Source organism: Ictalurus punctatus, chromosome 22, assembly GCF_001660625.3.
Source record: "Ictalurus punctatus breed USDA103 chromosome 22, Coco_2.0, whole genome shotgun sequence".
In the NCBI taxonomy this organism is placed as follows: domain Eukaryota; kingdom Metazoa; phylum Chordata; class Actinopteri; order Siluriformes; family Ictaluridae; genus Ictalurus; species Ictalurus punctatus.
This window is the reverse complement of record NC_030437.2, coordinates 16,981,878-16,996,761: the sequence shown is the minus strand read 5'-3', so window position 1 is coordinate 16,996,761 and position 14,884 is coordinate 16,981,878. Positions and strand designations below refer to the sequence as shown.

The 14,884-nt window shown below is 37.1% G+C and overlaps 1 protein-coding gene across 1 annotated transcript in view; it reads right to left on the bottom strand.

Moving 5' to 3' along the window:
* Positions 1-7,060: 7,060 nt before the first annotated feature.
* LOC108255454 (calcium-binding protein 7) overlaps positions 7,061-14,884 on the bottom strand; it is a 30,081-nt gene continuing 22,257 nt past the window's right edge. Inside the window, exons 2-5 of the mRNA XM_017451395.3 lie at positions 10,551-10,694; positions 9,842-9,954; positions 8,885-9,035; positions 7,061-8,688 (exon numbers count right to left, since the gene is read on the bottom strand). Of these exons, the coding sequence (XP_017306884.1) occupies positions 8,558-8,688; positions 8,885-9,035; positions 9,842-9,954; positions 10,551-10,694 (539 nt within the window). The 3' untranslated portion in view covers positions 7,061-8,557. The remainder of the gene's footprint in view (positions 8,689-8,884; positions 9,036-9,841; positions 9,955-10,550; positions 10,695-14,884) is intronic.

The window sequence follows — 14,884 nt, the reverse complement described above, 5'->3', positions numbered from 1 at the left end:
AGATTCTTTTATTTCTTTACAATAGGCTTTTTGTGCACTTGATCAAACTGGACTGTACACCAAATTACTGCAATTTCCAAACAGTGTAATCATCATCATCATCATCATCATCATTTATTTATTTATTTTATACATTTAGATTATTTTTTTGCGAGGGTATTTTGTACTATAAAAACTGTAATATGGATATATTTTTCCATATTTATATACTAATAAGTTTAATGTAAGAAATATTACTCACGTTTATGTATTTATTTATTTGTTTTTTCTTCCCCACATATTGATGCTTATTATTATTGAATCATAAAAATATAGATGACTATTAAGTAGTGTGCTTTCTGTGTGTTTTCTTTGTCTACTGCATGAATTATTACGTTTACTTTTTTTTTTTTTTTTTTTTTAAACTTTTTATGGATTTTTATTACATGAAACAGCAACTTGTGCTTTTTTGGCGTAAAACTACTTGAATTGGTGAAATCACATTTGCATGATTTTTTTTTGCAGGGTCTTTCGCAGTGATGTTTGTTGGTAAATCAGACCTTTCAGCTGTACTCATGTTCGACTCGTGAATTGAAAAGGGCTTTGGTTTAATGCGCATTGTGATGACGTCACACGGCGTGTTGTGATGACGTCACATGACACGTCTTGGCCCAAATCTGCAGATTTACAGTCATTTTGATTGGACTGACTCTATGCATCTCTGGAACTGTACTACAATGATGAACACTGTTCTTCTAAAAGATTTTCCCTCTGTTGGTGTTTTGATGATGATGGAAAGCATTATTTCACACTTTGCTCCAATATCTCCCATAGGTGTACAACTGGGTCGAGATCTGGGTACTGTGAAGGCCATAGCATATCATTTTCATCCCCATGAAACCATTCAGTGAACCTTCATGCTCTGAGCCCTCGTGAGTTCATCCTGGAAGAGACCACGCCCATCAGGACAGAAATGTTTCATCATAGGAATAAGTTGATCAGTCTGAAGAACTTTGCATCGATTTGCAGTAACTTTTTGCTTTAAGGAGACAAGTGCAGACAAACCATGCGAGAAAAATTAATAAATGCCCCCATAGTATAACAGAGACACTATGTTTTTTTTTTCTGTTACATGTGTCACCGTTTTAGATATATACTCATGAATCACTTAAAACAGATGGTTTGTGTGGAAGCATTTGTCTAATCAAGAGTTTGAATGTATGAATTTAGGTGATATAGCAGATTGTAAGGCATGAGGACATTTTGTAATTATAATGACATCTGTGTATGTGATATAAATTCATGTGTATGTCATATTTTGCCTGATCTTCAGAATTGGATCTATACATCAAACATTGAAAAGTAATGGGAAATTGTGAGAGGTGCTGACTCTATAGCAAGTTGAGACTTGCTGTAACAAACTAACATTTCTCATGTTGTGTTATTACAAAAGTGTATAGCACTGCATGAGGCCAGTTTGTCTGGCCTTCTTTTTATTCTTGTCAGATACAGCATTACAGGAAGACGCAGTAAACACACATTACAGGCTGGACCCAACACGCACATATCACATATCAGATTAACCCAAGCTGAGAAACAGCATGTCAAGGTGCATCAATGAATATATGTATGGCAAAAAAATAAATAAATAAATAAATAAAATAAAAAAATAGAAAATAATAATAAAAATATACATATAATCAAACATAAGAAAAATTTAATTGTAAACAATGAACAAAAATGAGTCTGTGTAGGACAAAATATTTTTTTAACAAATAATAAATTTTGGACATGTATACATATATAACCTACAAATAAACATTTATATAAAAGAAAACTCGTTTATTATATACATATACAGTATATCTACAATAATCATTGATCCAATGACAATGTGAATTCTTTAAACTTGTGTATCATAGTATTTTAAAGTGCAATAAGAAAATAAAATATCCCACTGGTCTTGTTCAGCTCTTGCACCTTGAAATCTCAGGTAGCTCACAGATTTTTACACAGTTGTCCATATATGCAGTATCTGCCTCAACAATCGATTATATATTGCTTCAGCGCATATGGAACACCAATGGAACAGATAACGCAATCCATGAAAAAACATGTATGTTCCAGAAATGCATCTCACATGAGATTTTTTGGAGGTGCCGTTATTCAAACATTTGCTCTAATGTACACGTAATCATGATTTTACCTCACAGAAAACGCACATTTACAATTTTACCTCACACTTTCACACCCAACATTCTCAGATCTTAACATTTTACCTCAGACAGTCACATAAAAACACACAAACTCACTATTTTACCTCACATATTCAGACACACCACTCATATTCACGATTTACCTCAGATGTTCACATAAAACACTCACACTCACATTTTTAGCTCAGACATTCTCACACAACACTCACAAATTCAACATTTTACCTCACACATTCACACAAAAAAACGTTCGCATTCAACAATTTTACCTCACACATTCAAATTCATCATTTTACCTCAGACATTTCCACAAACTCACACATTTTGCCCCATTCACACACTCAGTCACCATTTTACCTCACATATTCACACAGAACATTCTCACATTGACCCTTTTTACCTCAGAATAAAACATTCAAATTCACAAAAAAACTCTCACATTCACCATTATATCTTATTCACAATCTAACATTTACCAATGTACTTCTCACACAAAAAAAGCATGTCATGAATTTTGGTGAGTGGGAGAGGATTTATGTGAATATGAAAGAGTTCTGTTCAATTTGACATCAGCTTGAGTGAGGTAAAATTAGTGAAGCTAGTTCTCTAGCTAGTGAAGCTAGTCCAAGAGCATAGCGTGTGTAACTATGAGGTAAAGTGGCAAGGTGAGATCATTTTTGCTTATGTTAGAGGTAAAGCAGTGACTGTCAGATCAGTGTGCGTGTATATTAGAACTGTAATTTGAACAATGTCCTAAACAGCACCTCATATACATAGACATGCACACGCTTTACTCGACCCACAGCTGATCTGTTTCTAAAACGATTGACATACATGCACCCCACACTCTCGGGTAAACATTCTTATTTCATGTAAGTCCAACATGTCTCTTTTATCTTTATATAGTTCCACATGGAAATATGAACAGTGTTTTAGCTCACACAGTAACACCATAGCAAATTAACACTGTGGTCCCCTTACCTTAACACAACAGGTTCTGTTTGAAACTAAAGTGATCATGCTCTTTAAGTATGTGTCTATTGCATATTTCAGCTAGACCAATCCTTCTGTTTTAATGTGTCATTATAGATATAACGTGTCAAGTAAACGGAAAGTTGGCTGCAAGGTCCAAATGTCTGTAGCTTTTTGGCTTTCCAATTCTGCAGTCAGGATGTCATAGATACTGTTCATTGAGTGAAATCATGCATCAGATATTAAATGCTGTTAAATAAACTGGCTAGTTATGTTTAGGTTACATCATATAAATTTAAACAGCTAGCTTGCAAACAGTCCCATAAATTAAGATACTAATATTATAACTAGCTGGCTAAACTGATGGCATTACACTGATGGGTTGTCATTGGAGTGGCTAAACATAATTATCTAAATAGCTGCATAGCTTAGTAGCTACCTACTATTACTTCATTTATATATAGTATTAAGTAAAATAAGTTATACAACAGCGTTCTCTAATCTGATTGGTCAGATGCTGTTGCATAATTTTTTAAGTAGTTCCGGCTTCAAATCGCAGGTTTATATTATTGCACTCATTCTAATGTTGTTGTTTCTATAGTAACATTCGATCTGAATTCACCTGGATTGTACTGTGGAAATTCTACATAAATTATGTCTAATAATAAACAAAGTTAAAAATAATTATAATAATAATAAAGTTATGTTACTTAACCAAATATAATAGTTGATATTCTGAAGTTTTCTGTTAGGAGCTGTTTATTTAACATTTACGCAAGGAGTCTCCAGTTTCAGCGTTTTGTAATAGTCAGAAGTAAAGATCTCCTTTTTTTGCCAAAAGAAAGTGTTCATGAAGATGAGCTTTGGAGTTCAAGGGTTTTGCGTTAGGTGGTAGCTCAGTGGTTAAGACCATGGATTTTTGCTCAGAAGGTCATGAGTTGAAATCCCAGCACCACCAAGTTGTCACAGCTGGCCCCTTGAGCAAGACCCTTAACCCTCAACTTCTTGATTGTATAAAAATGAGATAAATGTAAGTTACTCTGGATAAGGGTATCTACCAAATGCCATAAACGCAATGTAAATGAGTCACAAGCTGCAATCTTATTAACATCAAGAGGGAAAAACGAAGGAAAGACTCTTAATGAATCCGTCCAGGATTTTGGGCTCACAGACATTAACACAAAAGCCAAAGCCCCTTCGATTCACATGCGTTGAACATGAGTACAGCTAAAAGGTCTCATTTACCGACAAACATCACTGTGATAAACCGTGAAAAACCATGCAAAACTATTTCGTGCAATTGCGAGTTCACCGATTCAAGTAGTTTTAAGCAAAAAAAGCACGAAAAACTTCACAAACTGCATCGCAAACTTTTTAAAAAGCCAGAGCAAAATCAAGCATTTTTGGCCGCAACAATAAAAAAAAAAAAAACTCTGTGGAATCCCATTAATAGCTGTTATAATGCAAATGAAGAAAAAACTATTGTTGGCAAGTTGCTGTTGTATAAGGGGAAACACTTCAGGACATGCTGTAATAAGAAAATAACCAATTGACTCAATTAGAACAGTTATCATTATATGTTAATGTGAACGCACAATTTTTGACGTACAATATTGGATCCAAATGTTTGAAAAATATAGCTTTAGAAATTTGTACTGCAGATTTATTTCATAACTGATTAAATGAAACAGTTCTTGGTCTTGGATTCAGGCTTTTGGACCTTACTCTTTATGCAGCTGGTGGTTAATGAAACAGAAGTCTTCCCTGGACACTATGTTTAAACCCCAAACCAGTGTGGAGCATATTTTGTGTGTGTGTGTGAGAGAGAGAGAGAGAGAGATTTGGACTGCAGTGGTTTTACACTCCATATGCTGTCAGTGGGTCCCATTGCACAGAGCCTCAGAAAACATTCACAAACAAATCTGTGGGATTGAGTTTCACTATGAAACACAATGATGGACGCATACTATATACAGAAGAACAAAACAGAATTATTACACAGCATTAATCCCCTACCTCCCCCCTAGACAATATTCAAAACCTAGGACATGTGTCATCAGTAAACCCGGACGGTATACTACATCATGAATAACAAGGTGAATTTGTTCTGGTGGGTGTTTACTCACAAGTAAAATGAAATATTCTGGAAAACAATCCAAAATATGAAGTAAATATATTGTAATATATTGTCTATATATATATTTATTTATTTATTTATTATCACTTTACATTTATATTTCAAAATATGGATGGATAGACTATATTTGAGTGTATTTCCTCTATATTACATTGCGTCTGGACAGTCGTAAAATTATTAAAATCATTTCCTGAAATCACAGTAAATTGTTGGTAAGATGCAATTAGTGCACGTATCTAGCTTCGCGTCATCTCTGAGACGACATGATCATGCATCAACAGTGCAAAGGTAGTTGTGGGTAACGACAGGAAACGATTACTGTACATACTGTAGGACTGACCAGCTGGGGTTATGCATAGTGATTTGCAGATAGAATAGTTAATGCTGTTGGTATTCTCATGATAAAAGTGATCATTTGACCAAAAATGAAATGTTGAAAAGTTCAACAAAAACGTTGTTGTTCTTGTTGTTGTCGTTTGAAGCTTGCTTGCTTATCTTGTCACTATAAGTGTAATATTGCTAACAAGTAAAGAAAGCTTATAGCTTAGTTTAATTTTGTTAAAGTAAAACTAGTAGCTGGGCAGCACTTTGAAATAATCACACACTTGCCTCAAAAGACACGACATCATTTACGAGTTAATCTTACATATTATTTATATATATATATATATATATATATATATATATATATATATATATATATATATATATATATATATATATATATAATTAAAATATAAGATAGATTGATAGATAAACATTGTCAAGTTTTATTTTTTTGATTACACATACACAAATATGATACATTTTTTTTAATTAATTAATTCATATTAATGAAGAAATGAAAGCCATAAATGAATAAGACTAGCTAGTCAATTAGGACAAAAGAAATGGCACCCTATGAAAGTAGAAAGAGCATGGCAACTGATGCGCTGCAGTGGCTGAGCTGTATTGCTGGAAGATTTAGCACACAACACATTTAGGAGGCGCTCTTTCACTATTTAATCGCCATTTTGTCATTTTCAGCATTTTCAGAGTTTTGTGGGCATCACTAGCTGCAAATAAGCCATCATGGATGCGCTTGGTATTTTACGTATGATTGGCATTCATCAATATACGCAAAGTGAGTACGAAGAAAATCAATGTTACAGATACTTTAATAAATCTGGCAAGAATTTTTTTTTTTAGTATAGTTTGGCTTATGAAAACATTCTACAGTACATCTTTACTAAAAGATTGAGAAATTTTGGGCCATGTCAACCTCAGCGACACAATAATATACTGTAAGTAAGAAAGTGATTCGGCTTCACAATGGACTGTTTTGTCAGTTTGTACATTTATTTATTTATTTATTTATTTATTTATTTATTTATTTATTTATTATAACTAACAGATAAGCAAGTCTGTTTGAGAGAGTAAACAACTTGACATGATTCGAAACAAGTGTGTGATGATTTAAACACAGGCTGTACCAAGGCTAAACTGGTAGCTACTGTATACGTCTCCATTACTTGTAAGCAACACTAACCTCATAGCTTTAGGCAGTGCAAAACTTCAATCTTAGAGCACAAATCTTTTAAATTTCACTTCTGGCCAAACATAAAGAGTGTCTCTTGAACCAGACATGCTTTTTATTTATTTATTTATTTTCCAGAAACGGAGAACCTGCAGTTAACGTCTCTTGAGATTGTGATTTCTTTTATTGTGTGTGTGTGTGTGTGTGTATATATATATATATATATATATACACACATTTGTAAGTGCAGGAGAAGATGTACACACTCTTAAAGCATTCTATATCCTGCTGCTTTCACGTCTTGGTCAGATCAAACATATTGCTGTTCACCTTGAAGTCCTGAGCTTGACCTTGATCTTTCATCTTTCTGTTCACCTTATATTTTCTTTGTGTTATTTTGGGAACATGTACACTGTTTTCGTCTTTTAAAGTCAGTGTTAACGTGGGATATAAACGGAAAAACAATTTACTAAAGATTTGCAATGCTTTCCATCTGACGTGGGTGTGTCAGACTGCGTAATGTTAGGTAGTGGCATCGCGTCGGGAAAAGTGCCGGTGCTAGAAAATCTGGTAGGTATGATAAAGTCAAACGTTTATCGTTGTGCGTGTATTTTCTCAGTATTTTTTTTTATTGACTCGTTTTTTCACGTGGCTTCGCCAATTCCAAGTCCAATTAAAAAAAAAAACTAAATTCATTATAATTGATCAAAATTATCTTTACTGTGCAATTATTTAGCTGCATCACATTGACGTCACCCTTGGGACTAGATAATTAACTTCCTGCTGTTCTAACCCTTCTTCCTACGGGGGGGGGGTGTCAGGTAACTTCCTACCGGAGATGGAGACACAACATTACTGGACGTCACCTACTTCCGATATGACCCCACCCAAACCGATTCGTCCAGAAATAATTGTCAAGACCAACGGAGACATTCGAGTCTAAATACACCACAGGAGCTACAGCCAATATCGAAGGAGCTAGTCATACAAAGATGTTAGATCTCAAGGGTCGTCAACTTCCGGTTCCCAGTTCCAAAGAAATACAGAACCTCAATACATCACCACAACAACACTTCAGGGCTGTTGCGCCCCCCTTTGGCAGTGTGAAATATTACTACAGTGTGCTCAGTGCAACAGGTAAGAAAGCACGGAAACTGATAAACAACACGTAACACACACACACATTACAACATGAGCATATCCTGAACAGCCCTTGTAGTCATGCACATGGACCAACACGCTGTATAGAGGGTATATTTCCAATCTAAAGATGATATCCTCGACTCCTCCGCTGGCATACAGATAAAACGACAGATGCTATAAGACTACTGGAAGTCCATGCATCACTTCATCACTTCATGCACTGGAGGAGGAGGAGGAGGAGGGTCCTGGGTTGGAGGTTTCCATGCATCTTGGACATCAAGGCCAGTGAGAAAGTAGAGTTTCTTTAGTCGCATGACCTGATCAGGACGTGGATCCGAATCAAACACTTTTTTTTTTTTTTTTTTACTTTTTTTTTTCTCTCCTTCAGTTGTAGGTCTGTTTATAATAGATTCCATTCAGTACTTATTACAAATTTGCAATTGAATGAATTACAAATTAAATCACAGTACTGCCAGGTGGTTTAGTTGGACTCAGTTTGTCGCTTCTTGTGGCGGTGTATTTCGTTTTGTTTCGTTTACAGTGTTGCTTTCAGTCAGTGTAGAATGTTCCCGGGTTTGTGATTGAACGCCAACGTTATTTCATGCCACTGCGGAGCACCTGATTGGCCGCGATGAGCATAACACTGATGATGAAAGCGATGGCGAAGGCGCAGATCAGACTCTTCCTTACGCACGTCTGTTTCACCTGCTGTGTCGGACTCTCCGCTGAGTAGAGACAGTAAAGAAGGACGGAAGACAAAAAGCAAAGCACAGAGTAGAGAAAATGACTACCGGGGTTTTCGAACAGTGGTGTGGGTTATAAACAGATGAACTCAGACAGAAATCACAAAATGATCAAAGACAGAAATGTGGAATTCGCCTCAGCATCACATCAAGCAGCTCAGAAAAGAGGACTTCTTACAGTCGATGTCCACTTGGCAGTCCTCGGGGTTCTCGATGTGGTTCTCCTCCGTCATGATGATGGTCTCGATGTCTTTCATGGTCAGGTGATCGCAGAACGTCTCGTAAAGGAGACGCTTCAGCTCGTCCACGGTGAGCTTCTGCATGTCGCACTGTAAAACAAAAAGAAACGACCATTTTACTTCATAGGGTTACATGACAGCCGGATAAGCCCTTCGTAACAACTGACATCAGCTCAGATTTATACACTTTTCTTTTTCGTGAAGGTTTTAACGTCAGTTGGATGTAATACCTGAGTCAAGTGACAGATTTTTGTTCACATAAGGTTATTACAACACGTTCTGATCGGGTGTGCTGCTTCCTATTGCACATATCCACGTCTTACTAATAAGAGCTGTGAGAGAGCATGCAGATACTTTATTACATCCGTGAAATGGTACAGAAGCACAGCTGTCTCACACACACACACACACACACACATACAAGCAGAGAGACCTTTAAACTCTCAGTGGACAGTTAAGTGTGGAGGACCTTCTGCTTCAGAGGGTCTAGGGCTTTGCTCAAGGACATTACAGCACAGAGCTGTGACAGGAAACTTTAAGCAGAACCCTTAAGCCATTTCAAACCTGCTGCTTGACCTTAAGAAGATAACTCCGACTCTGTGAGAGTGTGTGCCCAGAAATAAAATTATTAAAATACACGAAAACAGTCGTAGATGCAAATACGAGGCACCCCTTTATTTGACTGCTTGATGAATGCCAAATTGCGGAGTGAGTGTGAGGGCGGATACATTCCTGATTTGGATTGTGTGTGTGTGTGTGTGAGAGAGAGAGAGAGAGAGAGAGAGAGAGAGAGAGAGAGAGAGACACACACACACACACACACACACACACACATGAGCGGAACTGTGATTAAAACTGTGCCTTGTGTCAGTTTTAATAAGACACTTAGTAATTACCTTCCAGAACACGGAGTCGAAATCTGTGCCGTTGAACTTGTCAGGCATCCCGGCCGTGGAGATCTTTGGCCCCAGGAGTGTCACAAACTCCTCAAAGTCCACTTGGCCGTCTCCTTAAAGAGAGAGAGAGTGAATGAGACCGAGAGAGAGAGAGAGAGAGAGACGAAGAGATGTTTGAGCAGAATTTAATTAAAAAATTGTTAATTGAATTCTCCTGGCACTAATTTTTAGCGTGTGGGTCGGACTTCTGCTCTACAACCTGCAGGACTGAAGGAATTAAAGGTGAAATGTGATTAAAGATGCGTTCAGCATTTGCGCGTGTAAATGTTCGCGTGGGGTTTGTTTATACGCAGGAAGAGCGGAATAATAAAATGACATCCTAAAGTGTATGACGTCTGGAAACAGGATTAAAAAAAAATAAAAAATCACGAACATTTCCGGATTAGACCTGTCAACATGTGAAAACATCATTTGTAAAGTAATTACTCGAATAGTTTTTCACCAGACTACTTTATTTACTTTTACTCCAGTCATTTTGACTTTCACGTTTATGTGAATTATGACTAGTAGCAGTACTTTTTACTACAAAATCAATGTCGTATGTACTCTTTCCAACCTCTTGCCTGTTTATAAATGGGAAGAACTTAACGGACATTTCATTTACTGTAGTGTAACAGGACGTTTTGGTCGTGTTTGTTGTTGTCCTCACCGTCCATGTCCAGTCTCTGGATGATGACCTCCAGTTCCACCTCGTTGGGCATATACCCCAGAGAGCGCATGGCCATGCCCAGCTCCTGCTTAGAGATAAAGCCGTTCCCATCACGATCAAACACCTTAAACGCTTCCCGAATCTCTGAGGAGACAAAAATCACAGAGACAAAAAAAAAAAAAGAAGAGTAAATATGAGTGTCTAAACGGTATGATGTTTAATATCGGTTGTAAGAGATGTTAAAATGAGAGACCTATATTAAAATCACATGACACAGTGATTCGAAAATATTACCGTTCTATACGGTATGTATATATTCTCATTTAATTTGCACTTTTTCTTAAAATGGTCACACAGTATATGCATTACGGATCGTCGACTACTCGCAAGTTATATTTTCGGGATCGTAATTATGAAATATGTGGCTTTCGTGAAGTACGTGTCCGCCCCAAGCGCTTTTAACATATGGAATTGTTTTGGTTTTTTTTTTTTGGGGGGGGGGTTCGTGTACAGTGCCCTCCACTGATATTGGCACCCTCTGTAAATATGAGTAAAGAACGTTGTGAAAAATTTGTCTTTTATTGTTTAAACTTTTTTTTGAATGAAAAAAAAATTCGCAAAAATACTCTGCTCTCATAGATATCAATCAGTTGCAAACACCTGGATAAACCTGTGTTGTGTTTGTGAAAAAAAAAAAAGTTTAACAAAGATACGCCTTTCAGAAAAGGCTAAATAAACATGTCCTGACAGAAAACTTCGCCACTAGTTTTTTAATCCAGTTATGTGTAGCGTCCTCTATACAAGTCCCTCTGTAGGGTTTTACACAGGCCTGAAGGTGTCCTGCTGACCAATCAGAACCGAGCATTCAGCAGCACTGTGGTATATTAATAATTTATCCATCTGTCCATACCTCTTATCCTTTTCAGGGTCACAGGGAACCTGGAGCCTGTCCCAGGGAGCATCGGGCACAAGGCAGGGTACACCCTGGACAGGGTGCCAATCCATCATAGGGCACAATCACATACACACACTACGGACACTACGGACACACCAATCAGCCTACCATGCATGTCTTTGGACTGGGGGAGGAAACCCCCGCAGCACGGGGAGAACATGCAAACTCCGCACACACAGGGGCGCGGTGGGAATCGAACCCCAGACCCTGGAGGTGTGAGGCGAACATGCTAACCACTAAGCCAGTGTGCACCTAAACTATCTTAAACTATCTTAAACTATAAGAATTATTTGGAGAGAAGAAAAGAAGTATTTGGAGAAGAAGCGCCATTTGGAATATCGATAAACGTGATCAGAAGTTTAATGAATAAAATATCAGCGTGCAACGGTTTCAAAATCAACCCGATTAACCTAAGGCGTTGGATTTTGGACAGAGAAATGAACTAGACTCCCTTGCTGTATTTCCCTCGATGTGTTTTTTTTTCTTTTCTTTTCTTTTCTTTTCAGGTCTCAGTGATTGTATCATCAGTTATTGGTATAGAAAAACCGCAGTGTTTAGATTTGACCCGGCTGTTTCTACAATAGTGCTGTTTTCATATCCGTCCATGTTCCCGCACCCATCCGTCTTCTATATGAAACGCTCTCAGTGACATTTGTACAAATTCATACAGAAGCGACCGTAAACGGACGCAGCCTCAGCACGTATACGGTACATACTCTCACTCATAACACTGGAAATCCCGCCTCCGTGCCTGCTGTACAAATGGTTTGATAAACAGAATATTTCGAATAGAACTGACAGCTTTTGTTTTGTGCTAAAGACTGTGTGAATAGTGTCAGTGTGCAAGATAAAAAAAAATTGTGCAACATAAAAAAAAAAAAAATTTAAAAAAAAGGAAGTTTAGAAAAAAAAAAAAATCTGCAACAAAAGTAGCCTTAGTCATATGTAGTTTAGGACTCTTTGTTGTGATACGGTCTTAAGAATGCAATAATGTGTTCAATTATTATGCATAATTATGCATTTCTCATTGCTTTGAGATTCTGAGACATACTTTCAAGAAGATTTAATCAAATATTATATAGGAATAACGGTTTTATTTATTTATTTATTTATTTATTTATTTATTTATTTATTTATTTCTTCAAATGGCAGAAATGCTCTTTTAATACCTGCCTTTCAGTCGCATTCATTTTCGTTTCCAAATGATTTTAAGGCTCCAGGAAATGCAAATGCACATGCTAAATTGATCTTTATGTGGAGACACCGTATGGCAAACTCATAACAATCCGCATGTCTCATGTCACATACTGCACATTATAAAGGTTAAGGCTAGGGTTAAAGGAGCGGTTTGTGCTTATATTAAAAAATAAATAAATAAATAAAACAAATGAAACCCAATCGCAATAAAATAAAACAGTTCGTTATTACATTATAACATACTGCACATATATATTAAAGACTTAAATAAATAAATAAATAAATAAATAAATAAATAAATAAATCAGGTTTTGGCTAAAATTGGGTTTTTCTGCATATACCTCAGCTTTAAGAAATAATACATACATTTCAGCAATATATTTCTGCATAAAGATGGCTAAATCCTTGCTAGCCACAGTATGTGAATACATTAGATTAGGCGCATGTCCATTTAGCTCTGGCATGTAGATATCCAACAACTTGATCAAAGTGTGACATTCACTGTGTGAGCAAATCTCATTTAGCCAGCAAGGATTTTCTGTCTTGGACATCAATACATTTCTGCCTGAAGCTGTGTTAAACTGTTCTAGCTTTTCCTCACACAGCGAATGCCATCCTTTGATCAAGTTGTTGGATCGATACAGTATGTTCCATATTGAAACAGATATGAGCTTGATCAATGCAGTTTGTGATCCGATACCAGCTGTCAAAACCTGCCGCAATGCCAGAATCAAACCTTTAAATGCAAGCTGGTCCTTTTTTCACGTTTGGATACGAGCAGATTTTAAAATGCTACAGTAGAACTTTACTCGTGATTGAGATACACTACCTGGCCAAAAGTATGTGGACACCTGACCATCACATCTATATGTGGTTCTTCCCCAAACGGTTGCCAAAAACGTTGGAAGCACACAACTGTATAGAATGTCTTTGTATGCTAGAGCATTACAAATTCCATTCACTGAAACTAAGAGGCTCAAACCTGTTCCAGCATGACGATGCACAAAGCGAGCTCCATGAAGACATGGTTTGCCAAAGTTGGAGTGGAAGAACTCGAGTGTCCTGCACAGAGCCCTGACCTCAACCCCACTGGACCTTTCAACCTTTGGGATGAACTGGAACACCGACTGCACCCCAGTCCTCCTCACCTAACATCACTGCCTGACTACATGGTACGAAATTACAAAATATTATCATATGCGTCATGTGTTTTCCCAAGCCATCATTAAAATAGGTATGAATGTGCAACAATATGACGTCTGCGTGTCATCGTATTTGTGTGACAAAAGGGGAATCCTGTCTGAGTGTCTGATATAAACGAAATAAAAGAAGTGCATAGTAGAAATGACTCCATCATGGTGATTATTATCTCTCGGTAGAAAAAGGGGCCGTGTAGGTCTCGCCGGAGGCAAAAGTACTGAAATAGATTTTAAACATAGAGAGTGTGAATAGAGGGAATGATGGTGTGTGTGTGTGTGTGGGTAGAACTTAGATCAAAGAAAACGAATTAATCTTTCACTGGCCTCCAATTTTCTTTCTGTGAGCCCTTTATACAGAATTTAAATCGACAAAGAGACCATAGTTAGTCTTAATCTGTGCTCAAGAAGAGACATAGAGGGGAGGGGGAATCCTCTGCCCCCTATTCTACAGACTGAATGGAGTTGGGATGAACATTTTTATCCCTTACTGTTGTATTAGCTTTCTGTATCCTAAGATATGAAGAACACAGAAACGTGAAGGCAGCACGGTCTCGTCTTTAAGCGTCGAAACGACGTCAAGATTATAGCTGCATGGTTGGGACTGACTACAGGCAGTTCCTTAAAGTCCGGGATTATTATTCAGTTATTTTAATATTATGAGTTATTCAATAACTGCAATGAACCTAAAATGAGATGTGTGCAGCTATGAGAGTGAGGAATGTCGGTCTGGACCTGCCCACGGCTCCTGGGAGTTTAAGGGATTAACAGGTTTCTTAAGAATGCATATGTTTTAATTGCAGTTAATTGAATAACACCTTACTGAATCCCTTTCTAACATAACAGCACACATGTTGCCTTGTAATGCCTTGCTTAAAGATGCAATAGGGGATTATTATTTTTTTTTTAGTTTTCATTCCATACTTCCGTACAGATAACCTGGAAGATATATACGTGATGAATAAAAAACAGCAGATTAAGGCGTT